The 24,400-nt window shown below is 42.8% G+C and overlaps 1 protein-coding gene across 1 annotated transcript; it reads left to right on the top strand.

Annotated features, from left to right (window-relative positions):
• The first annotated feature begins 12 nt into the window (after nucleotides 1-12).
• Nucleotides 13-23,257, top strand: LOC141905888 (proprotein convertase subtilisin/kexin type 6-like). Its single transcript, XM_074794969.1, has 24 exons — nucleotides 13-478; nucleotides 5,418-5,522; nucleotides 6,322-6,453; nucleotides 9,104-9,238; nucleotides 10,468-10,544; nucleotides 12,121-12,209; nucleotides 13,301-13,473; nucleotides 14,045-14,266; nucleotides 15,618-15,718; nucleotides 15,912-16,015; nucleotides 16,093-16,210; nucleotides 16,301-16,611; nucleotides 16,686-16,885; nucleotides 17,553-17,641; nucleotides 17,724-17,917; nucleotides 18,178-18,334; nucleotides 18,619-18,774; nucleotides 18,864-18,979; nucleotides 21,257-21,359; nucleotides 21,586-21,795; nucleotides 21,913-22,118; nucleotides 22,226-22,338; nucleotides 22,413-22,578; nucleotides 22,659-23,257. The coding sequence occupies exons 1-24, from the start codon at nucleotides 311-313 to the stop codon at nucleotides 23,021-23,023; spliced, it is 3,810 nt and encodes a 1,269-aa protein (XP_074651070.1). The 5' UTR covers nucleotides 13-310; the 3' UTR covers nucleotides 23,024-23,257.
• The last annotated feature ends 1,143 nt before the right edge of the window (nucleotides 23,258-24,400 follow it).

The raw sequence follows: 24,400 nt of genomic DNA, 5'->3' as shown, positions 1-24,400 counted from the left end.
AGATGGCGTATCGATCAGCTGAGCCAGAATCCCCGAAACGTCATCATCGCTATGCTTCAGCCGTCAGTTGATGCTGCTGTAGCCAAACAGGACGTTAGAACCGGCACAAAAACGATGTATATATCCTGACAGGTTCAGTGTGCCTGTAACCGGCAGGTTTAACCCGTCAGATCAATAGATTTATACTTTTTAAAACACTTCCTGCTTTAGTGTACTCGGAATTGATAAATTAGTCAACCAAACCGGTGAATAGATCACACCGAGCAGAGAATCGAGTGACTGTCGGTCTTACCGTCGTTTGTTTTACATCATGCGGTTTTCGGCGATTAATTATCTATTCGCTATAATTACAATTAATACAATTATCGATCGAGTGAAAGGACAAGTTTATCTGAATAAATTCGCTGTTGAAATAGAAGGGGGTCATCACCAGGCTGACCGGGTCGCCGAACAACTGGGATTTATTAATTTAGGACAGGTAAGCCGTAAATTAATTTTGTTGCAGTAATTATAGTAAATTGAATACGGATGGATGAATGACTGGTTGTGTGGTTAATGAACTGTGTGGTTCTGCTCTGTATATCTCACTGCTGCTGATGAGGCCTAGCAGCATTCATGAATATCTAATTGATGAAATTGAGCGTAGAACCAGCTGAATCTGGTAATACTATTTCACTTACCACCCTGCTGTACCACGGTCAGTCTCTCGATGGACCTATAATCTAATTTATACGTCCAGGGTTTCTCTAAGATATTGGGGGGGGGGGGGGTCAGTATTAAAGGGGCCCCGATGTTTATACTGAACTTTGACACAGTAACCCAGTTTCACAGTGAGTTGGATTTGAACTGATTTTGACTCTGTATCAGTTACACTTCACTCTCCTTTCATCTTTATGATAAAAATGTGTGTGGCCCTAATTCCACAACGTACATCATCAGCTTCCGAGATTCTCATTAAGATAAAAAGATTTTTTATTACAAAAATCCTTGAGATTTGTTTATTGAGTTTGAGTTTAAGAGTTTAACTGGCTTACCTCGCACTCCTCTAGAGAGATAGGAAGGTTTTTATGAGTGTTTCACGGTTGAAAATAGCTTCCATTTTTTATGGTTTGTTTGAAATTGATTTATAAACTACAAATATTCATCTCACAAGAGAGAAAGAGTAGGTATAGATTGAGAGGGTCGGGGGGGCTTAAACAAAGAGATTATAAGGGGGAAGGGGTTGATGGGGAGTAAAGGGGAGGATGTAATGACAGCTGGACCAGTAGTAGCTGTATTCTGGAGTGATTGATTAACAGATGAAATCTTTCTTTCTGAAAGGTTTTTTTTTTTCCAAAAAAATATTTTCCCTAATTAGATGAAGTTTATTACAGATGTTTCATCGAGGGCTCAGGAGCAGCTTAAGTTCAACGATTCGGTCGATTTTTTTGTGGTTTTTTTGTTTTTCGAGCAAACACGGCTACTAGAGGTTTTTCTGCGACTGGGAGTCAGACTAAAACAATTAACGGAAGTCTACGTTTAAAAATAAGCTGCATATTTGTGTGAATGAGTCTGTAACTGGTTTTTACAACCTATTTACGGTAATAACTGCTTATTAAAACGAAATCATTCTCTGATTTTTACAACTCTTTGTCGAGAGTTGTGATGTTAATTTATCGAATAAAACCGGATTGAAATGAATCGATTCAGCGATGAACTATGTGTCTGATTCTAATTGATGCAAGTTACTGAGGAAACGAAGGTTGTATGAGTGAATTATTCATATTGTGTGTCAGTAGAACAATGTGCGTTAGGGGGGTACCCTAAATCAGAGACCCCTGCTACGACAGATCCCTGTACTGATATAACTGTTATAATTACCTATATCTGATAGAAATGATTGATCACGGGTTCATGCAGTTTGTTTCATATCAATTGACACAGATTATATAGAGATATCTAAATCGTTTCAGTTTTTATTTCAATATCATTTCACAAATTTCCCAATTCTTAAAAATAAGTGATATTTATTGATTTTTGGTATCGTTATCATAAAATCATTATCTTTATGAAATAGATTTCTGAATATATCACAGACACAGCGCAACCATATGGAAATTGTCAAGTAGAAACTAATTAAACACTCATGAGATTAAAATTATAATTGATATATCAAATTATGATACTGATATATCGAACTAGAGAATTGATATGATGAAGTAGAGTAAGTTAACAGGTGAAGGAGAGGCTGACAGACACAGGAGACTGAGGTTGACAGACAGTTGACAGGCTGACAGACACAGGAGACTGAGGCTGACAGACAGTTCAGAGGCTGACAGATAGATGAGACTGAGGCTGACAGACACAGGAAGACTGAGGCTGACAGACAGTTGAGAGGCTGACAGACACAGGAGACTGAGGCTGACAGACAGTTCAGAGGCTGACAGATAGATGAGACTGAGGCTGACAGACAGTTCAGAGGCTGACAGACAGTTCAGAGGCTGACAGATAGATGAGACTGAGGCTGACAGACAGTTCAGAGGCTGACAGACACAGGAAGACTGAGGCTGACAGACAGTTGAGAGGCTGACAGATAGATGAGACTGAGGCTGACAGACAGTTGAGAGGCTGACAGATAGATGAGACTGAGGCTGACAGACAGTTGAGAGACTGACAGACAGACACAGGAGACTGAGGCTGACAGACAGTTCAGAGGCTAACAGACACAGGAGACTGAGGCTGACAGACAGTTGAGAGACTGACAGACAGTTGAGAGGCTGACAGACAGTTGAGAGGCTGACAGACACAGGAGACTGAGGCTGACAGACAGTTGAGAGGCTAACAGAGACAGGAGACTGAGGCTGACAGACTATTGAGAGGCTGACAGACAGTTGAGAGGCTGACAGACACAGGAGACTGAGGCTGACAGACAGTTGAGAGGCTAACAGAGACAGGAGACTGAGGCTGACAGACAGTTGAGAGGCTAACAGACAGTTGAGAGACTGACAGACACAGGAGACTGAGGCTGACACAGTACTGACAGATTGTTGTAGATCAGTTTTTGTTACCGGTATTAATGGATCTGTTGTTTATTGACCATGATACGACAAGGACAATAGGAGATCTTCATCAACATTTACAGCAGCATTCAGAGAGAGAGGGAGGCAATCGCTATGACGATATCAACCCTATCAACAAACAGTTTTAAACCTTCAAAGGAAACAGAATTCTTGCTTTAAAGATGGAAAGATTTTTTAACATCTTCTTGGAATTTTGCGTTCACTAGATTTAATTATCCTGACACAGAGAACATTTAAATCTCACGAGGAATTGGTGATGATTTTGTTTCTGGTGAATTTAGTTTGGAATTGTATTTTCATGTCACATAAACCAACAGCAGCAGCAGCAGCAGCAGCAGCAACAGCAGCAGCAGCAGCGACAGTTAAGACATCTCTGTTACTGCTCCATCTGTGGCTATTTAAGAGAGAAAATCATCATCTCAGTAAAACCTTCTATTGTAGCCTCTCTTCTCTCTTTCCTCTTCTCTCTTTCCTCTTCCCTCTCATCTCTTCTCTCATATGATTAATTGAATTTATTTGTGATTATTGTCTGTATATTAATATTATTGGTATTTATAAATAGAACTAATATCAGATCTCTGACAGTGTGTCTGATTTATATATTTATATCATAATTCATTTCATTAATTCACATACGACCGATGACTGAGGCTAATATCTTCTCACCGTGATAGAGTGGGAGAGTAGAGAGAGAGTGGAGTGAGAGAGAGTGGAGAGAGTGAGTGGAGTGAGAGAATGGAGACACAAGGGAGGAGGGGAAGAGATGAGACAAGAGGAGGAAGGGAGAGGGGAGAGGGAGTGGAGTGAGTGGAGACACAAGGGAGGAGGGGAAGAGATGAGACAAGAGGAGGAAGGGAGAGTAGAGAGAGAGTGGAGTGAGAGAGAGTGGAGAGAGTGGAGAGAGAGAGTGGAGTGAGAGAGAGTGGAGAGAGTGAGTGGAGTGAGAGAATGGAGACACAAGGGAGGAGGGGAAGAGATGAGACAAGAGGAGGAAGGGAGAGGGGAGAGAGAGTAGAGAGAGAGTGGAGTGAGAGAGAGTGGAGAGAGTGAGTGGAGTGAGAGAATGGAGACACAAGGGAGGAGGGGAAGAGATGAGACAAGAGGAGGAAGGGAGAGGGGAGAGAGAGTGGAGTGAGTGGAGACACAAGGGAGGAGGGGAAGAGAGGAGAAAGAGAAGGAAGGGAGAGAGGAGAGGGAGAGAGGGAGGGAGAGAGGGAGGGAGGGAGGGAGAGGAGAGGGAGAGAGGAGAGGGAGAGAGGGAAGAGAGAGAGGGAGGGAGGGAGGGAGAGGAGAGGGAGGGAGAGAGGAGAGGGAGAGAGGGAAGAGAGAGAGGGAGGGAGGGAGGGAGAGGAGAGGGAGAGAGGAGAGGGAGAGAGGGAAGAGAGAGAGGGAGGGAGGGAGGGAGAGGAGAGGGAGGGAGAGAGGAGAGGGAGGGAGAGGAGAGAGGGAGAGAGAGAGAGGGGAGGGAGAGGAGAGAGGGAGAGGAGAGAGAGGGGAGGGAGAGGAGAGGGGGAGGAGAGGGAGGGATAGGAGAGAAGGAGGGAGAGAGAGAGGAGAGGAGAGAGGGAGAGGAGAGGAGAGAGGGAGAGGAGAGGAGAGAGGGAGGGAGAGAGAGAGAGGGAGGGAGAGAGAGAGGGAGGGAGAGAGGAGAGGGAGGGAGGAGAGAGAGAGGAGAGGGAGGGAGAGGAGAGAGGGAGAGGAGAGAGAGGGGAGGGAGAGGAGAGGGTCACAGTGTTTATGATGCAATTAACTTGTGTTTCACTGAAAACCATTTTATTTCCGAGTCTCTGTATGAGATGTTTAATTTCCTGTTTCCATCAGTAACGTTCATTGTGAGCTTGATCGTGTCATTTAGACCTGTGTGTGATCACTGATCGTATCGTTTAGACCTGTGTGTGATCACTGATCGTATCGTTTAGACCTGTGTGTGATCGCTGATCGTGTCGTTTAGACCTGTGTGTGATCACTGATCGTATCGTTTAGATCTGTGTGTGATCGCTGATCGTATCGTTTAGACCTGTGTGTGATCGCTGATCGTGTCGTTTAGACCTGTGTGTGATCACTGATCGTATCGTTTAGACCTGTGTGTGATCGCTGATCGTATCGTTTAGACCTGTGTGTGATCGCTGATCGTGTCGTTTAGACCTGTGTGTGATCACTGATCGTATCGTTTAGACCTGTGTGTGATCGCTGATCGTATCGTTTAGACCTGTGTGTGATCACTGATCGTCCAGCGATACCTCGGTCCATAGTTTCAGATACATTGGATACCCCTGTCCACAGTTTACACTGGATACCCCTGTCCACAGTTTACACCGGATATTTCATGTACCCTGGAATTTGTCTTGTATTTTTCAGGTTGGAAGTTTAGAGAATCATTATATATTTGAGCATCATCAGATAGAAAAACGTTCAGCTGTTCCTCATAGACATCACCATATTAAACTGATAACACATTCACAGGTAAGAATTTATAGATTGAATCCTCTCCACCCCCACGTGACAGAGTTTCCCCACCCCCTCATTGAATTCAATCACAGTTTGATGTCTGATGTTGTTTATGGTAAGAATCCGGATAAGCAGAGTTTTGTATCCGATTTCCTCGCGCTCCTCGAGTTCCTCGAGTCTAATGAGGATAACGTGATGTTTCTGATGATGTTGGTAAATGGCACTTGAGAAAAGTAATTTAACTTGAAAGATGAGATTCAGTGAGATTAGTTGCGTGCAGACTGTGCAGCTCTGTCTATTGGATTACACCACGTCTGACATACATTTAATCATTAACATTTTAGACTAATTCTCACCAAAAATAACTGAGCTGAAAAAACAACACAATGAGCAGACGTCTAGTCAGCATTCTCATTTCACTCTCAAGCTTCCCTCCCTCTCCCTCTCCCCTCCCTCCCCTTCTCCCCCTCTCTCCCTTCTTCTCTCTCCCTCTCCCTCTCCCCCTCCCCTCCCTCCCCCTCTCCCCCTCTCCCCTCTCTCCCTTCTCTCTCCCTCTCCCTCTCCCTCTCCCTCTCCCTCTCCCTCTCTCCCTCTCTCCCTTTCTCTCTCCTCTCTCACTCTCCCTCTCCCTCTCTCCCTCTCCCTCTCTCTCTCTCTCCTCTCCTCTCCTCTCCTCTCCTCTCTCCCTCTCCCTCTCGCTCTCCCTCTCGCTCTCCCTCTCTCTCTCCCTCTCACTCTCCCTCTCCCTCTCTCTCTCCCTCTATGCTCTTTCTGTGTCACATGTTATGATAATAATGGTGCCAGTATTTTGCAGGTTTTATGGAGTGAACAACAAGTTGCTAAGAAACGAGTGAAACGTGATTATATTGAGAAGACTCGCCGTGAGACTCCCGGAGTCGACTCTCCTCAGTTTCATGATCCGTTATACTCTAAGGAATGGTATCTAGTAAGTATCATGCTGTTATCTCGTTGACACAACAGGTCTACGGGGGGGGGGAGGGGGAGAGGGAGTCCGGGGGAGAGTGTGCTGTGAGTCGATAAGATCTCTGATATTGATGCATTTTGTTTAGATGGAAATAGAATCTTTTTTTGCCTCATCGAGATGTCAGAGTTTGTATTTTCGCTCATCATTAAATCTTGTCACAACCACATAAACAACTACACGACAGATATCAAACAATAGACTTTAAAAATACCGGACATTTTAATAGTTTCAAATAAACATGTTGGTTCTATATGCGTTTATTTGAATAAAGATTTCCTCCTCGTCCTCCTCTTCATCCTCTTCCTCCTCTTCCTCCTCTTCCTCCTCTTCATCCTCTTGCTCCTTTAGCTTCAAATTGATATAAACACAGAAACCTGAGATGATGCTATTACTGATCGAGCGAGGCCGGTTGGCAGGAGGCCGGTTGGCAGGAGGCATTGTCGCGTAGGAAGCAGTTTTATGGTTGGACAAATACTGAACACTGAGTTATATTTACCTGGAATAAATAGTGAGAAAGGACAGGTGACTGAGTGGACAGCGGTCAGTACTGGTCAGTGGTACAGTGGTCAGTACTGGTCAGTGGTCAGTACTGGTCAGTGGTCAGTACTGGTCAGTGGTCAGCACTGGTCAGTGCTTGTCTCGGTCTCCGTATAGTTTTAATTATAGCTTCATCATAATCAAATTCACTTAACAATGTCACAGCAGCGACAGCAGCAGCAGCAGCAGCAGCAGCAGCAGCAGCACATCCATCAGTCACACAAAAATCATCTTTACTACTACTAGTAGTATACGTCACTGAGTAATAGTCTTATTAACTGAGATATGTAATGATTGTTTATACAATGAGTGAGTTCGAGGGGATTACTGATAATCTGTGTCTATCTGTGAGAGGGCGCGTTACAGATAATCTGTCTTCAGCATCCTGTGTTTATTCACTACAGTTCAGTTCATCTTCACTCAGTGCTTTAAAAATTCAGTACAGTTCTTAAAAATATAACCTCTTTTCTTCTCTCTCGCTCCTCATATCTTCCTCCTCATCCCTGCTAATTCCCTCTCTTCAATATCAAATTGATTGTTTTACTAATCTCTAATTCTGTCTGCTGATAGATCTTATTTATTGATATTTATTGTCATAACTCATAATCTGGTGACTGTTTACATCATGTGACCAGCTCTTGACCAATCTTAAGCTAGGGTCAACCCTAGGTGGATGCTATTTTGCATATCAAGTGACCAGTTTCAGCCAGTCACAAGCTAGGGTTAGGGTTAGTGGCCATGTGCTAACCCTAAGTGGGGGGACTGTTTGTTAATATCAGGTGACCAGCTCTTGACCAATCAGAAGCTAGGGTTAGGGTTAGTTGCCATGTGCTAACCCTAGGTGGGGGGGACTGTTTGTCAATATCAGGTGACCAGCTCTTGACCAATCAGAAGCTAGGGTTAGGGTTAGTGGCCATGTGCTAACCCTAGGTGGGGGGACTGTTTGTCAATATCAGGTGACCAGCTCTTGACCAATCAGAAGCTAGGGTTAGGGTTAGTGGCCATGTGCTAACCCTAGGTGGGGGACTATTTGTCAATATCAGGTGACCAGCTCTTGACCAATCAGAAGCTAGGGTTAGGGTTAGTGGCCATGTGCTAACCCTAGGTGGGGGGACTGTTTGTCAATATCAGGTGACCAACTCCAGCCAATCACATCTAGAGTTAGGAGGCATTTATTTACACTTCAGATATGTAATATCTGAAAATATCAATTACAATAGACCAAAGATCAGTATTAATATACTGATTATTATCCCTGTATCCAGAACTACAGGAAAATAAATTAGATATTTGAAATTTAAAAAAAACTTGTTTCACAAAATCCCTGATTTCAAAGTTGAATTTGAAATGAAAGAAACCCGGAAATTAAACATAGAAATATCTTTATTTATCAAGTATTATATTCAATTAATTGAATGATAGGAGACTTGATTCATCCGTTGATCGGTCGTAATCTAGATCCGTTGATCGGTCGTAATCTAGATCCGTTGATCTATCGTAATCTAGATCCGTTGATCGGTCGTAATCTAGATCCGTTGATCGGTCGTAATCTAGATCCGTTGATCGGTCGTAATCTAGATCCGTTGATCGGTCGTAATCTAGATCCGTTGATCTATCGTAATCTAGATCCGTTGTTCGGTCGTAATCTAGATCCGTTGATCGGTCGTAATCTAGATCCGTTGATCGGTCGTAATCTAGATACTCTATTTTCAATATTACAATGCTTTGAATTCAGAGAAAACTAATTTCATTAAAAGTTTTAAAAATCCATCCTTTGAATAAATATGTGAGGAAATTGGCCTGGTGTAATTTGATAATAAATGATGATAATTAGATAATTTACATGAGAATTCATCTCATACCATGAAATATCATCTCATTTATTCAATGTTTTAATGATATCGATATTTGATAAACTCAAGGAAACGTAGATAGTGTTTCATTTAAACTCCTTCATCTTATTGTAGGATTTTAGAACACAGATCCACGATGGTTTACTTGGAAAACATTGTATAAATTGTATATTGTGTGATGTTGAAGTTGAAGTTGATGATGTATTTGATTATAATTCTAGCACGGTGGTGGTAACAGTGGTTATGATATGAACGTTAAACCTGCCTGGGCTAAAGGCTACACTGGCAAGGGAGTCGTAGTAACTCTATTAGACGATGGACTCGAGCACAATCACACAGATCTATACATTAATTATGTGAGTAGTGTAGAGAGGGTAGGAAGAGAGAGGGGAGAGAGAGGGAGAGGGGGTAGAGAGAGGGGGAGGAAGAGGGAGAGGGGAGAGGGAGAGGGGGAGGAGAGAGCGAGAGGGGGTAGAGAGGGGAGGGAGAGGGGGAGGGAGAGGGGGAGGGAGAGGGAGAGGGGGTAGAGAGAGGGAGAGGGGGAGGAAGAGGGAGAGGGAGAGGGGGAGGAGAGAGCGAGAGGGGGTAGAGAGGGGAGGGAGAGGGGGTGGAAGAGAGAGAGAGGGGGTAGAGAGGGGAGGGAGAGGGGGAGGGAGAGGGAGAGGGGGTAGAGAGAGGGAGAGGGGGGAAGAGGGAGAGGGGAGAGGGAGAGGGGGAGGAGAGAGCGAGAGGGGGTAGAGAGGGGGTAGAGAGGGGAGGGAGAGGGGGTGGAAGAGAGAGAGGGGGTAGAGAGGGGAGGGAGAGGGGGAGGGAGAGGGGGTAGAGAGGGGGTAGAGAGGGGGTAGAGAGGGGGAGAGGTGTGGGAATTCTAATGAGTACACATCAGGTTTTCACCTATTTCCGCTATGACAATCTTTCCTCTCTGTGGTTGTTTTGATTGTGGTATTTAATAACAGACTCTATTGCGGAAACGTGTATCAGGTTTCTCATGTTCTGCATGAAGAAATTTGAGCTGAAATTATTCAGGGATCTTTTTTGCTATCATTCTTAAGTGACACACAATACAAAAACCCACACAACAACAACAAAGTCATTTCTTGTTTTAAAATGTCAAGCTTTAGATATTTCATTACTGATAATATCTGATACCGGTATCTGGTGTCGCGATGAAGAGACTGAACTCAAAACATATTCTTCAATTCCAAAAACCAATCTGACACTAATTAAAACCTGTCGCTAACCCATCACCAGCCCATCAGCCCATCACGTGTCCATCACCAGCCCATCACCAGCCCATCCAGTACTGTAGATTATATCTTGATTATGCGTCCGTGGGCCCAGACTATGTCTGTATGAACCTGCAGCCTGTAACCAGCACCCCCTTTCAGCCTGCAATCACCAGCTTACAAACATCCACCGCTTGAGCGTAAAGTGTGGGTGTTCAGTAAGTGTGGGTGTTTAGTAAGTGTGGGTGTTCAGTAAGTGTGGGTGTTTAGTAAGTGTGGGTGTTTAGTAAGTGTGGGTGTTTAGTAAGTGTGGTTTAGGTGTACAGGTGTTAATACATGTGTTGTATATATATTTGTAGGACCCTGAGGCGAGTTATGATATCAATGATAATGATAATGATCCGATGCCAAGATACGACGATAAAAACGAAAACCGGTAAAATTTATATTTGATATTAAAATACAATGTTACGTGTGTTTGTGTATCTGTGAGCTGTCGGGACAATCACCGGCGAGCTGTCGGGACAATCACCGTCGAGCTGTCGGGACAATCACCGGCGAGCTGTCGGGACAATCACCAGCTCCACACTCATTGTCTATGCCTTTATGTTGTTCACTCTTTTAAGAATATTTTTTCTGACGTTCAAATGTTTTACGTGTCACGTTTTTCTGGTTGAAAATTTCAGCGTGTTTTAATTTAAAACACGGCTGACTACGATGTGTGTGTGTGCAGCCACGGAGACCATTAAAATCAGTTGTTGAAAAAATATTTACGATTTCACTTTCCATTTCAAACTAACATAAATCTCGAAACAGACAATAAATGTCCAGGAACGAATAACCGGTTTATAACTTTGTAGAAAGTGAAAATGAGAAGGTTTTCTTCGTAAAAATAATTCCTGGTTTATACACCCTACATACTCTCCTAGTATGGTATAAATGTTACCGGTCTATTTAACTATGTGTGTGATAGTGAGCTATAAATCCTACTCAGTGCTTTATATGATAAAACATTAATCACACGAGTTCCCACTCCATCCACTTCTTCCACTCATCCACTCAGTGTCCACTCACTAATCACATTAATGTTTTTGATGTTTTCAGTAACTGATTGTGGTATGAATTCTCTCTCCCTGCTGCTCGGTTTTAGTTTCTGGTTAAGGATGAATCTGATTATTTTATATAAATACAATATGATATAAACCTCGACATTTTTTTATGGTTTTCAGGTGTTTTTTTGTTTGTTATATAGAATATATAGTGTTTATACTGCGTTACAAATTCGATACGAAATAATAGAATGAATAGCTAAAAGCCGGCCGCTGGTAAATGGATGCCGCTGTCGGCAGTTTTAATGCTTCACCTGCAGACTGATACTGACTCGGTTAATGGTACCTTTAAGGCTTGTACTTTCATCTCTTATAAATGAAACTAAATTCAATTATTCGTAGGTCTCACTAGAATACCGGTAATGGCTGATGGGGGGTCTGTCTGGTGACGGTCATTAATTACTATCGGATATTCTTTAATTATCAGTGCCATTTTCAATATTGTCTAGTTATCAGTGCCGTTTTCAATATTGTCTAATTATCAATGCCGTTTTCAGTATTGTCTAATTATCAATGCCGTTTTCAATATTGACTAATTATCAGTGCCGTTTTCAGTATTGTCTAATTATCGGTGCCGTTTAATTAGTTGTGAATTATTTATACTCGACGCTTTTAAACTATTTCAATTCGGCTTCGTGAGTTACAAAAACAATCGATTTATTTTTTGGAGAAAAACAAATTTAAGAATAAAACTAAGACCTTTTCAAATAGATGAAATATTTATCAGAAATAGAATCAATGAATCCAGTAAAACCCTACGTCATCCAACAGCAGTTTAAACATTTCAAAATTATATTCAGAAAATAGAAATGGTGAGAGATAATCTTACAGTGATCTATAGCCTATGATCCGGCCTTGTATATAGAATGACAATGAATTGATTAAACTGTATATTTATTTCAGACATGGAACTCGTTGCGCTGGAGAAGTTTCCGCTATCGCTAATAACAATAAATGTGGTGTAGGTGTAGCGTATAACGCTAGAATAGGAGGTACGCGGTTTGAGGGGGGGGCACTGAACCGTCAAAATGTCTCCTCTTTTCTCTCTGTCTCACTTTCTCTGTTATTTATTTATGTATATATTGTATGCTGGGGGCAGTTTGTTTTACAAGGACACAACATCTGAAATATGATGTATGACAGTGAAATATCTCTGACCCAGGGGTATTGTGATAACGGCTGGAGGGAGGGGGGAGGGGGAGGGGAGAGGAGGGGGAGGGCTGACTGTCTCTTTCTGCTGCTATAAATCTGAATTAAGCATCACGTATTGTACAATGAAATATCTCTGACATTTGAAGATGACCTGTCAGTAGTTAGTGTCACCCATAGTATTACTCCGGGAGTAGTAACTACCCGTCAGTAGTTAGTGTCACCCATAGCGTTACTCCGGGAGTCGTAGTTACTATCATTCCTTGTACCATTACTCCTATAATCTCAATCAATCTCCATTAGATATTTATTATTTACTCTCAGTCTGTACCTGGGTTTATTCCATAATCCATATTCCATAAATATTATATCAAACCTGCTTTCCTCTCCCCCTCTCCCCTCCCCCTCTCCTCTCCCCCTCTCCCCTCCCCCTCTCCCCCTCTCTCTCCCCTCTCCTCTCCCCCTCTCCCCCTCTCCCCTCCCCTCTCTTACTGCCCTCAGACTCTACTTACCGTTCTAAGATGTTCACATCCTTAAAAATAAAAACCACGCAAAAATCTCTCGATGAAATATCACGGTTACGCATTCTGTATTTGATGAAGTCATTTGGATCGAAGTATTTGATTAAACAGGTTTTATTTACACACTCTTAGTGTCTACACCTGACTAGTGTCTAATACTAGAAGTTAGAGAACTTCATCAGGGGGGATGAAGTCAAATGTCAGACTATAGGGTGTGGGTGTACAGTCAAAACTACATGATGAATATTTAGATTTGACAATATATATCTATGATCAGATTAAATCTGGTGTATTATGCAGTTTTGACGGATAAATTTGGTTAGTTTTGACTCTGATAAATGAGTTTAAGTTTTGATAGTAAACGTCATGAACAGAACAATAATAATAAAACCGATGATGAATAATATTTCCAGGAGTTCGTATGTTAGATGGTGATGTCAGTGACGTCGTAGAAGCTTCATCTCTCAGTTTAAACAGACAACATATAGATATATATTCAGCTAGTTGGGGACCGGATGATAATGGGAAAGTTGTAGATGGTCCAGCTGCACTCGCTAAAAAAGCTTTTCAGGAAGGAGCTAAGAAGGTATGATATGTTTACTGAAGATTGCGAATGTTCGCGATCCAATTACACAATTCTGTATTCAATATAACTATATTCCTACAAATTATTGCACGATGATATGCCGGCGGCGGAGCTCATTAAAGGGGGGTTTGGGTTCCTCCCCAAGAAAAAATTCACTCTTTTCCCTTGTATTTAAAGGCATTCTGGACCTGGTAGATTAGGTACTTGTAGAAAATATGTTGTTATTCATATTTTTCTGGCTATATTCTGGAATACAGTGGAATAGTGCTAGGATCCACCCCTGATTGAGTTAACTCTTAATTCACAACTGTGGAACTGGAGTCTTAACCTCTTCTTATAGTTGAACAAGTTAAATGAACAACCGTAAAAATGTTGGAAAAATTGATCCTCCTGCTTTAAATACAGTACACAATAACCATTGATGAAACACTCTGAGTCCTTCAGAGTCATCTTCAGAAATACTAATGTTGTAACGAGATTATGAGATACATATCCAGTCCAGCAGAGAGATACATCTATTGATATGATGTGATACAAACAGCGTGTTGTTGTTATCTTGTTGTTGTTGTAGGGTCGTAACGGTAAAGGATCTATATTTGTTTGGGCGTCAGGTAATGGTGGTAATAACGATGATTCATGTAACTGTGATGGATACACTAATAGTGTGTATACCCTATCGATCAGTAGCGTATCGGAAAATAATAAAAAACCCTGGTATCTCGAAGAGTGTTCATCAACACTAGCGACAACTTACAGTAGTGGAGAAAATCTACCCATCAAGGAACGACAAATTGTAAGATTTCATGTTTCAATTCGTGATTTATTCAGTTTGTAAAATAAGGGAATAAGATGATCTCTATATCACAGTCTAAACTTCACATTAGAACAGTAAAGGTTCATTTAGATGATTTTATCACAATACCTGCTAGAAGAGCCAGTTATCACAATACCTGCTAGTAGAGCCATTGGCTCATCAGTTGGGTTGGTTAAAGTTACCTACTAGCTGGACCAACAATCTCAGTAGTCACTATGTCACTTCTTAACTGTGACCAAATTTTGAGCATCTGCGCCCCAGGTCCCCTGTTACTGTGTGCCTGTGCCATACCTGAGGTAGATACCCTATAATCAGGTCCCCTGTTACTGTGTGCCTGTGCCATACCTGAGGTAGATACCCTGTTACTGTGTGCCTGTGCTGTACCTCAGGTAGATACCCTGTAATCAGGTCCCCTGTTACTCCTGTAATCAGGTCCCCTGTTACTCCTGTAATCAGGTCCCCTGTTACTCCTGTAATCAGGTCCCCTGTTACTCCTGTAATCAGGTCCCCTGTTACTCCTGTAATCAGGTCCCCTGTTACTCCTATAATCAGGTCCCCTGTTACTCCTGTAATCAGGTCCCCTGTTACTCCTATAATCAGGTCCCCTGTTACTCCTGTAATCAGGTGCCCTGTTACTCCTGTAATCAGGTGCCCTGTTACTCCTGTAATCAGGTCCCCTGTTACTCCTGTAATCAGGTCCCCTGTTACTCCTATAATCAGGTCCCCTGTTACTCCTGTAATCAGGTCCCCTGTTACTCCTGTAATCAGGTCCCCTGTTACTCCTGTAATCAGGTCCCCTGTTACTCCTATAATCAGGTCCCCTGTTACTCCTGTAATCAGGTCCCCTGTTACTCCTATAATCAGGTCCCCTGTTACTCCTGTAATCAGGTCCCCTGTTACTCCTGTAATCAGGTCCCCTGTTACTCCTGTAATCAGGTCCCCTGTTACTCCTGTAATCAGGTCCCCTGTTACTCCTGTAATCAGGTCCCCTGTTACTCCTATAATCAGGTCCCCTGTTACTCCTGTAATCAGGTCCCCTGTTACTCCTATAATCAGGTCCCCTGTTACTCCTGTAATCAGGTCCCCTGTTACTCCTGTAATCAGGTCCCCTGTTACTCCTATAATCAGGTCCCCTGTTACTCCTGTAATCAGGTCCCCTGTTACTCCTGTAATCAGGTCCCCTGTTACTCCTGTAATCAGGTCCCCTGTTACTCCTGTAATCAGGTCCCCTGTTACTCCTATAATCAGGTCCCCTGTTACTCCTGTAATCAGGTCCCCTGTTACTCCTATAATCAGGTCCCCTGTTACTCCTGTAATCATGTATATTTAGGTGACGACAGATTTACGTAATCAGTGTACAGAGAGTCATACAGGAACCTCGGCTTCAGCTCCTCTTGCTGCGGGAATTTGTGCTTTAGCTTTAGAGGCAAAGTAAGTTTGTATAAACTGTAACATAGAGAATCAGCTGAATCATTGTGAGATTCATTGTGAGATTCATTGTGAGATTCATTGTGAGATTCATTGTGAGATTCATTGTGAGATTCATTGTGAGATTCAGTGTGAGATTCATTGTGAGATTCATTGTGAGATTCATCGCGGTGTTTATTCCATGTTATCATTTCAGTCCTTCTTTAACATGGAGAGATTTACAGCATATAGTCGTACTAACTGCTAATCCTGCTCCTATGATCGATGGCGAATGGATTATAAATGGAGTCGGTAGAAAAGGTACATTTATTATAAACTATTAAAACTACTGAATTTCATTCACTGTGAATTCAAACTGATTGTGAATTGTCGTTTAGTGAGTTTAAAGTATGGTTATGGTTTAATGGATGCTAGCGCTATGGTAGACCTCGCTGAGGTTTGGTCGACTGTCCCTCCTCAACACGTCTGTTCATCCGTCACCGATAATACTCACAGGTTTGTCCGTTACTATAGTTACTATCGTTTTCACAACAATTAAAACCATTAGATTTAAAAGTATTGAGAGTAATTTTCTGTAATTAATAGACTAATAGAGGGTGGAGGAATAGCTGTATCTATAGAAACGAATGGTTGTCACGATCGAGCCGATAGTACGGTGCGCTTTTTAGAACACGTTCAGTTGAAGCTGTCGCTAAGATACAGTCGCCGGGGAGCGTTAAAGATTCTATTGTTGTCACCGAACGGAACTGAATCGACGCTATTGGTACCACGGAAACACGACACGCAGGCTGGAGAATTCGATAGATGGCCGCTGATGTCCGTGCAATATTGGGGGGAAAACCCGAGCGGCAAGTGGACGCTTACTATACAGAATACTGGCAGTATGAGTAATAACGGTACGTATCACTGATTATAGGTGGCGCAGCTGTTTTCAGATTTTAATTCAGAGAAGTTTTGATTGTATTTCTAGGTGAATTGTTAGAATGGCAGATCATCATGTACGGAACAGAGCATAATCCAGTTACTAAACATACCAGCATGCATCATAAAAATGGCCGCTCTAAAAATAGTCGAGTTACTGAACGAACGGAGATGAATCCAACAACACAATACGATTCTGATTACTTCGATCAAACTACTGATCCTGATTACTATGGAAACGATCAACTGGTAAGTATCAGACAGACTGACTGACCGGTCGGCTGGCTGGCGGACTGACTGACCGGTGGGCTGGCTGGCGCACTGACTGACCGGTCGGCTGGCTGGCGCACTGACTGACCGGTCGGCTGGCTGGCGGACTGAGTGACCGGTGCGCTGGCTGGCGTACTGACTGTCTGGTGGGCTGGCTGGCGGACTGACTGACCGGTGGGCTGGCTGGCGTACTGACTGACCAGTGGGCTGGCTGGCGCACTGACTGACCGGTCGGCTGGCTGGCGGACTTACTGTCTGGTGGGTTGGCTGGCGTACTGACTGACCGGTCGGCTGACTGGCGGACTGAGTGACCGGTGCGCTGGCTGGCGTACTGACTGTCTGGTGGGCTGGCTGGCGGACTGACTGACCGGTCGGCTGGCTGGCGGACTGACTGACCGGTCGGCTGGCTGGCGCACTGAGTGTCCGGTGCGCTGGCTGGCGGACTGAGTGTTTGGTGCGCTGGCTGGCGTACTGACTGACCGGTCGGCTGGCTGGCGTACTGACTGACCAGTGGGCTGACTGGCGTACTGACTGACCGGTCGGCTGACTGGCGGACTGAGTGACCGGTGCGCTGGCTGGCGTACTGACTGACCGACAGGATTAACGACCGATGGTTTATTGTTTAAAACTGTTTTGATTGTTGTAGAAATGTAATGTAGAATGTTTAAGTGGTTGCCATGGTCCCTCAGCTGATGAGTGCGTTGATTGTAGACATTTTAGAATTCGAACAAACGGGTAAAAAACTGATCCGCAATCCGTAATCCGCTGCCGCAGTTTAGTGATTAGATTATTGATTGATATTTGATTGTTTATATAGTCGATGCGTGTCACAGTGTCCGGATACTGGTTACTATAGTAACCCGGAACAGAGGTCATGTATCCAGTGTGATCAGTCGTGTTGGACGTGTATCGGACCAGATCGCACTCAGTGTTCATCGTGCGCAGACGGATTCTATTTCATCGATCAACTCGGTACATGTGCTGCCACCTGTCCTGATGAATATTACGCAGGTAACAACATTACGTGTTAAACCTCGAAATTAACTGAAAACATGAGAATCTCAGATAGATTCGAGAATCTCAGATAGATTTGAGAATCTCAGATAGATGTGTCAATCTCACGTAGATATGAGAATCTCAGATAAATATGGGAGAATCTCAGATAGATGTGTCAATCTCGCGTAGATATGAGAATCTCAGATAAATATGAGAGAATCTCAGATAGATATGAGAATCTCAGATGATAATTTAGTATAATGTATTGTTGATAGATGTCTCTGCTATGACGTGTAAACAGTGTGACCCGACATGCCAGACGTGTCGACATCGTGCTGATAAATGTACTAGTTGTCCAGGTGGCGCTTCACTCGATCAGAATAGATGTGTTACGCGGTGTAGAATGAATCAGTTCCGTGGAGCTAATGGAGGGTACGTACATAGTTCTATATTCTACACACAGGTGGCGCTGTGTAGTTCTATATTCTACTCACAGGTGGCGCTGTGTGGTTCTATATTCTACTCACAGGTGGCGCTGTGTAGTTCTATATTCTATTCACAGGTGGCACTGTGTAGTTCTATATTCTACTCACAGGTGGCGCTGTGTTGTTCTATATTCTACACACAGGTGGCGCTGTGTAGTTCTATATTCTCCTCACAGGTGGCGCTGTAATCAATCTAACTGTGATTGTTTATATTGTTGTTTATTGATCTAGTTGTTACACGTGCAGCAGTAAATGTAAAGAATGTACCGGATCGACTGATCGTAACTGCATCTCTTGTCTGACAGGTGCATTTTTTATTAACGGTACCTGCGTGTCTGTCTGTCCGCCTGGTTTCTACGGCAATAAACTAGCAGCTGAATGTCTCAGGTTTGTAATCAACAAAACCTTACAGTATTGAGGACAGCGTTGAGAAGGGGGTTTGTAATATTGATTTGTATTTGTATTTTTGTATTTAGTTGTGATGGTCGCTGTAAAACGTGTTCTGGACCCGAATATAATCAGTGTTTATCGTGTAAACCTAATTTACAGTTAAACAATGCAGTTTGTATTCGATCGGTAGCGTGTAAACCAGGTAAACTCTCCTTTCACTGTGGTCACATCATCAAACTACTCTCCTTTCACTGTGGTCACCTCAAACTACTCTCCTTTCACTGTGGTCACCTCAAACTACTCTCCTTTCACTGTGGTCATATCAAACTACTCTCCTTTCACTGTGGTCACCTCAAACTACTCTCCTTTCACTGTGGTCACCTCAAACTACTCTCCTTTCACTGTGGTCACCTCAAACTACTCTCCTTTCACTGTGGTCACCTCAAACTACTCTCCTTTCACTGTGGTCGTATCAAACTACTCTCCTTTCACTGTGGTCACCTCAAACTACTCTCCTTTCACTGTGGTCACCTCAAACTACTCTCCTTTCACTTTGGTCGTATCAAACTACTCTCCTTTCACTTTGGTCGTATCAAACTACTCTCCTTTCACTGTGGTCACCTCAAACTACTCTCCTTTCACTGTGGTCGTATCAAACTACTCTCCTTTCACTGTGGTCACCTCAAACTACTCTCCTTTCACTGTGGTCACCTCAAACTACTCTCCTTTCACTGTGGTCACCTCAAACTACTCTCCTTTCACTGTGGTCACCTCAAACTACTCTCCTTTCACTGTGGTCACCTCAAACTACTCTCCTTTCACTGTGGTCACCTCAAACTACTCTCCTTTCACTGTGGTCACCTCAAACTACTCTCCTTTCACTGTGGTCACCTCAAACTACTCTCCTTTCACTGTGGTCACCTCAAACTACTCTCCTTTCACTGTGGTCACCTCAAACTACACTGCTTTCACTGTGGTCACCTCAAACTACTCTCCTTTCACTGTGGTCACATCAAACTACTCTCCTTTCACTTTGGTCGTATCAAACTACTCTCCTTTCACTGTGGTCACCTCAAACTACTCTCCTTTCACTGTGGTCGTATCAAACTACTCTCCTTTCACTGTGGTCACCTCAAACTACTCTCCTTTCACTGTGGTCACCTCAAACTACTCTCCTTTCACTGTGGTCACCTCAAACTACTCTCCTTTCACTGTGGTCACCTCAAACTACTCTCCTTTCACTGTGGTCACCTCAAACTACTCTCCTTTCACTGTGGTCACCTCAAACTACTCTCCTTTCACTGTGGTCACCTCAAACTACTCTCCTTTCACTGTGGTCACCTCAAACTACTCTCCTTTCACTGTGGTCACCTCAAACTACTCTCCTTTCACTGTGGTCACCTCAAACTACTCTCCTTTCACTGTGGTCACCTCAAACTACTCTCCTTTCACTGTGGTCACCTCAAACTACACTGCTTTCACTGTGGTCACCTCAAACTACTCTCCTTTCACTGTGGTCACATCAAACTACACTCCTTTCACTGTGGTCACCTCAAACTACTCTCCTTTCACTGTGGTCACCTCAAACTACTCTCCTTTCACTGTGGTCGTATCAAACTACTCTCCTTTCACTGTGGTCACCTCAAACTACTCTCCTTTCACTGTGGTCACCTCAAACTACTCTCCTTTCACTGTGGTCGTATCAAACTACTCTCCTTTCACTGTGGTCATATCAAACTACTCTCCTTTCACTGTGGTCTTATCAAACTACTCTCCTTTCACTGTGGTCACCTCAAACTACTCTCCTTTCACTGTGGTCACCTCAAACTACTCTCCTTTCACTGTGGTCACCTCAAACTACTCTCCTTTCACTGTGGTCACCTCAAACTACTCTCCTTTCACTGTGGTCGTATCAAACTACTCTCCTTTCACTGTGGTCACCTCAAACTACTCTCCTTTCACTGTGGTCACCTCAAACTACTCTCCTTTCACTGTGGTCGTATCAAACTACTCTCCTTTCACTGTGGTCATATCAAACTACTCTCCTTTCACTGTGGTCTTATCAAACTACTCTCCTTTCACTGTGGTCACCTCAAACTACTCTCCTTTCACTGTGGTCACCTCAAACTACTCTCCTTTCACTGTGGTCGTATCAAACTACTCTCCTTTCACTGTGGTCATATCAAACTACTCTCCTTTCACTGTGGTCTTATCAAACTACTCTCCTTTCACTGTGGTCACCTCAAACTACTCTCCTTTCACTGTGGTCACCTCAAACTACTCTCCTTTCACTGTGGTCGTATCAAACTACTCTCCTTTCACTGTGGTCATATCAAACTACTCTCCTTTCACTGTGGTCTTATCAAACTACTCTCCTTTCACTGTGGTCACCTCAAACTACTCTCCTTTCACTGTGGTCGTATCAAACTGATCCTCTTTGATGTTATTAGTAATGAATTGTATTGTCATTGTATTTTAGATGAATATAAAGATGAATCAGGAATTTGTCATCGATGTCACAACAAATGTAAAACATGCAGCAGTGAAACGAGATTTGATTGTTTATCCTGCAAACAAAACATGTAAGAAATATCAAAATCTCACCCAATTTCTCCAGTCTTTCACCTAGATTTAGGGGTCATACATGAAGTAGTTTGAAGGGAGAAATGTCAAGTCCCCCTTCTCACTCTTCTATTGATGCAAACATGCTTTATATAAATGGCCCTAAAACCTATGTTTGTTGATTTTGTGTCAGATGGATTTAAGGAGATTAATGGATTAATGACTAAAGGGTTAATCTGTTTGCAGGTATTTAGATCAGGGTGAATGTGTCAGTCATTGTGGTAGAGGTTATTATATCCATACGGACCGCGGCCAGGACGCATCGCAGGTGTCAGAGTGTCGCGAGTGTCACATGAATTGTCGCAGGTGTTCCGGTGGTCGAATAAACGAATGCACGAAATGTGAACATGGTCTCGTTTTATCAAATGGAGAATGTCAAACAAAATGTAATTCGGGGTATGTATAAAAGTGGATCTGTTACCGGACTTCACAGTTATAGAACTCGATGATTATAATAACAAAATCTCTATTTTGAAGATACTTTAAATAGTTTCTGTTATAACTGTTTTCTAGGTTTTACCCAGATGTATCTAGTGTTTGTAAACGATGTAGTAAGTTATGTATAGAGTGTACTGGACTGAGTTCTAATGAGTGTACCGTGTGCGCGACTGGGAAGGTTTTATTATCCGGTAGATGTTTAAATAATTGTCCAGCCGGATATTACAAATCTTTGAAAACTCAGTGCCTTAAATGTCACCGGACCTGTAGGTCATGTTCAGGTAAGATTCATCTCTCTGAAGCTGTCTATCTGCCCGTCTGCCCCTCCATCTGTCCGTCTGCTGCCGCTGCTGTTATTCAATGTGTTCCTCTCTCTCTCTCTATTCAGATGAAGGTCCTCGTAGTTGTAGAAGTTGTAACCATGGTTACATGCTGATAAATGGAATATGTCAACGAGTTCCTTCCTGTCCATTAGATAAATACTACAGCATTTCATCGAAGGTATAAACATTGTTTTTAAAGTTAGACGGTAATTTATTGGAGAAATCCTCGCGACATTCTCACTATTATTACAGGAATGTAAGTCATGTGACCCGCTATGTCGTACGTGTCAAGGTCGTGGATCTAGTAATTGTACTTCCTGTTACCCTACGCGTGTTTATAACGAACAGAGTCGTGAATGCGTCCTCTGTTGCTCGGATACCGTTAGAGATAACTGCTGTAATTGTCATCCGGATTCAGGTAGGTGGTTTACGCTATAATCAGTTAACAGTAAAACGTGGTTGAGGATCACTAATCTATAAACCTGATGTCATTTTCAGGTATTTGTTTAGAAGATCGTAATATTAAAGAATTGTCCCCGCTCGAGGTCGGGATTGAGAATCGCCAGTCTCCGATCACCGGGAGCGACGTTCTCTTATCGAGTCATTATTTTGGCGTTGTCGCGGTAATGAGTTGTATCGTTATAGTGTGTTTATATTTCGTTGTATTCGGCGCGTTACAGTTGTATTCAAATGGTTTATTATGTTTCAAACCCGAAGTCCGATATCAGGCTTTACCAACCAAATACAACCATCACACAGATAAAATATTATTAACTAAAGATGACTATAACGATGATGAGGAGGGGGATAATGAAGAGGAAATGGAGCTGTATCCTGGTGATGAGGATGTTATTATTGATTGATAATACGATGATTTTAGTATAAGATGTTTTTATATTTACTGCTCAGTATAAACTACTGTTAGCTCTTACTTACAGGCTACGCGCGCGTTTAAAACTTACACGGTTTAACTGTCAGACCGACCGGCTCTGAATAGAACTGAGACTGATCTTAAATCCAAGCCTCGATTGGGTAATTGGACCAGGTCTGTCTGTAGCCGGGATTAAACAAAGTTCTTTTACTTCAAATAATAACATTTTCCACCAAAGTATCTGTTCTTAATGAAAACAAGAATGAACTCCGGCTGACTCCTGGGCCTCCCTCCCACTCTGAGCCACCCTCCTACAGTGGGCTTCCTCCCACTCTGGCCTCTCTCCTACAGTGGGCTCCCTCCCACTCTGGGCCTCCCTCCTACAGTGGGCTCCCTCCCACTCTGGGCCTCCCTCCTACAGTGGGCTCCCTCCCACTCTGGGCCTCCCTCCTACAGTGGGCTTACACCTACTGCAGGCTACTTACACCTACATTGTGTTCGACTTAGCCAGATCCCTGGGACGATCAAGCTGTTTGTTTTCATCCAATCCCAGTGTAAATAATTCAAACCGATAGAGCTTGATGTAACCAGGGAGGAAGTGGGGCCCTCCTTCCCTGAAATCAGGGAGCCAGTCCCCCCGATTCAAAATGCTTTTTTAGTTATTGCTTCAATTTGCATTTTTAGATAATTATTTTAACCAATCATTTTATAAACAGATAATCATCATTCATCGCGTAGTTTATTAATGCTCAAATCTAGAACAAATTCAATTCACTCATCATCGCTATTTTATTGCTGTTATTTTACTCCAGTGGTTGTTGAAATATTTCAGCCCCTATTGGCTACAAACACAGCTAATATCTAGTCAGATAAAGACGAGATTACGAATGAAAATGGTCTCAATAGATAAAAACTGTAAATGAACAGCACTCAGTTCCACACATGAACGAACTCGAGTCATACGTGGAACTGGATCCTGATCGATCGCTAATCAATATCTACTCAGTATTTCTGTAAATAGATCAGAACTAAGAGACTTTTATTGATGAATGGATCGACATTCGAAATATAACTGACGTCTTGTGTTGTGAATGTTTGAATGAATGAAGTTGATTTTCTGTTAAGTTTTTAATAAAATCTGTGCAACAAAATTGCGTAACAATGTGATCAGTTACTAATTAACATATCATCATCGCTATTGGTTACGATATTGTTGAGTTTAAATTATTCGTGGTGTTTGTATGCGTCATCCATCTTCACAATGGGCGTGGCTTACCAGCCATGTCTGTTCTCCATCTTTTTAAACGTCGAAATTTCATCGAGAATTAAACAAAAACAACAAAAAACTGTTGTAATTTCAAAACTGGTT

Source organism: Tubulanus polymorphus, chromosome 5 (genome assembly GCF_964204645.1).
Source record: "Tubulanus polymorphus chromosome 5, tnTubPoly1.2, whole genome shotgun sequence".
NCBI classification, from domain to species: Eukaryota; Metazoa; Nemertea; class Palaeonemertea; order Tubulaniformes; family Tubulanidae; genus Tubulanus; species Tubulanus polymorphus.
The sequence above is the reverse complement of the archived record's forward strand: the minus strand, read 5'-3'. Positions and strand labels throughout refer to the sequence as shown.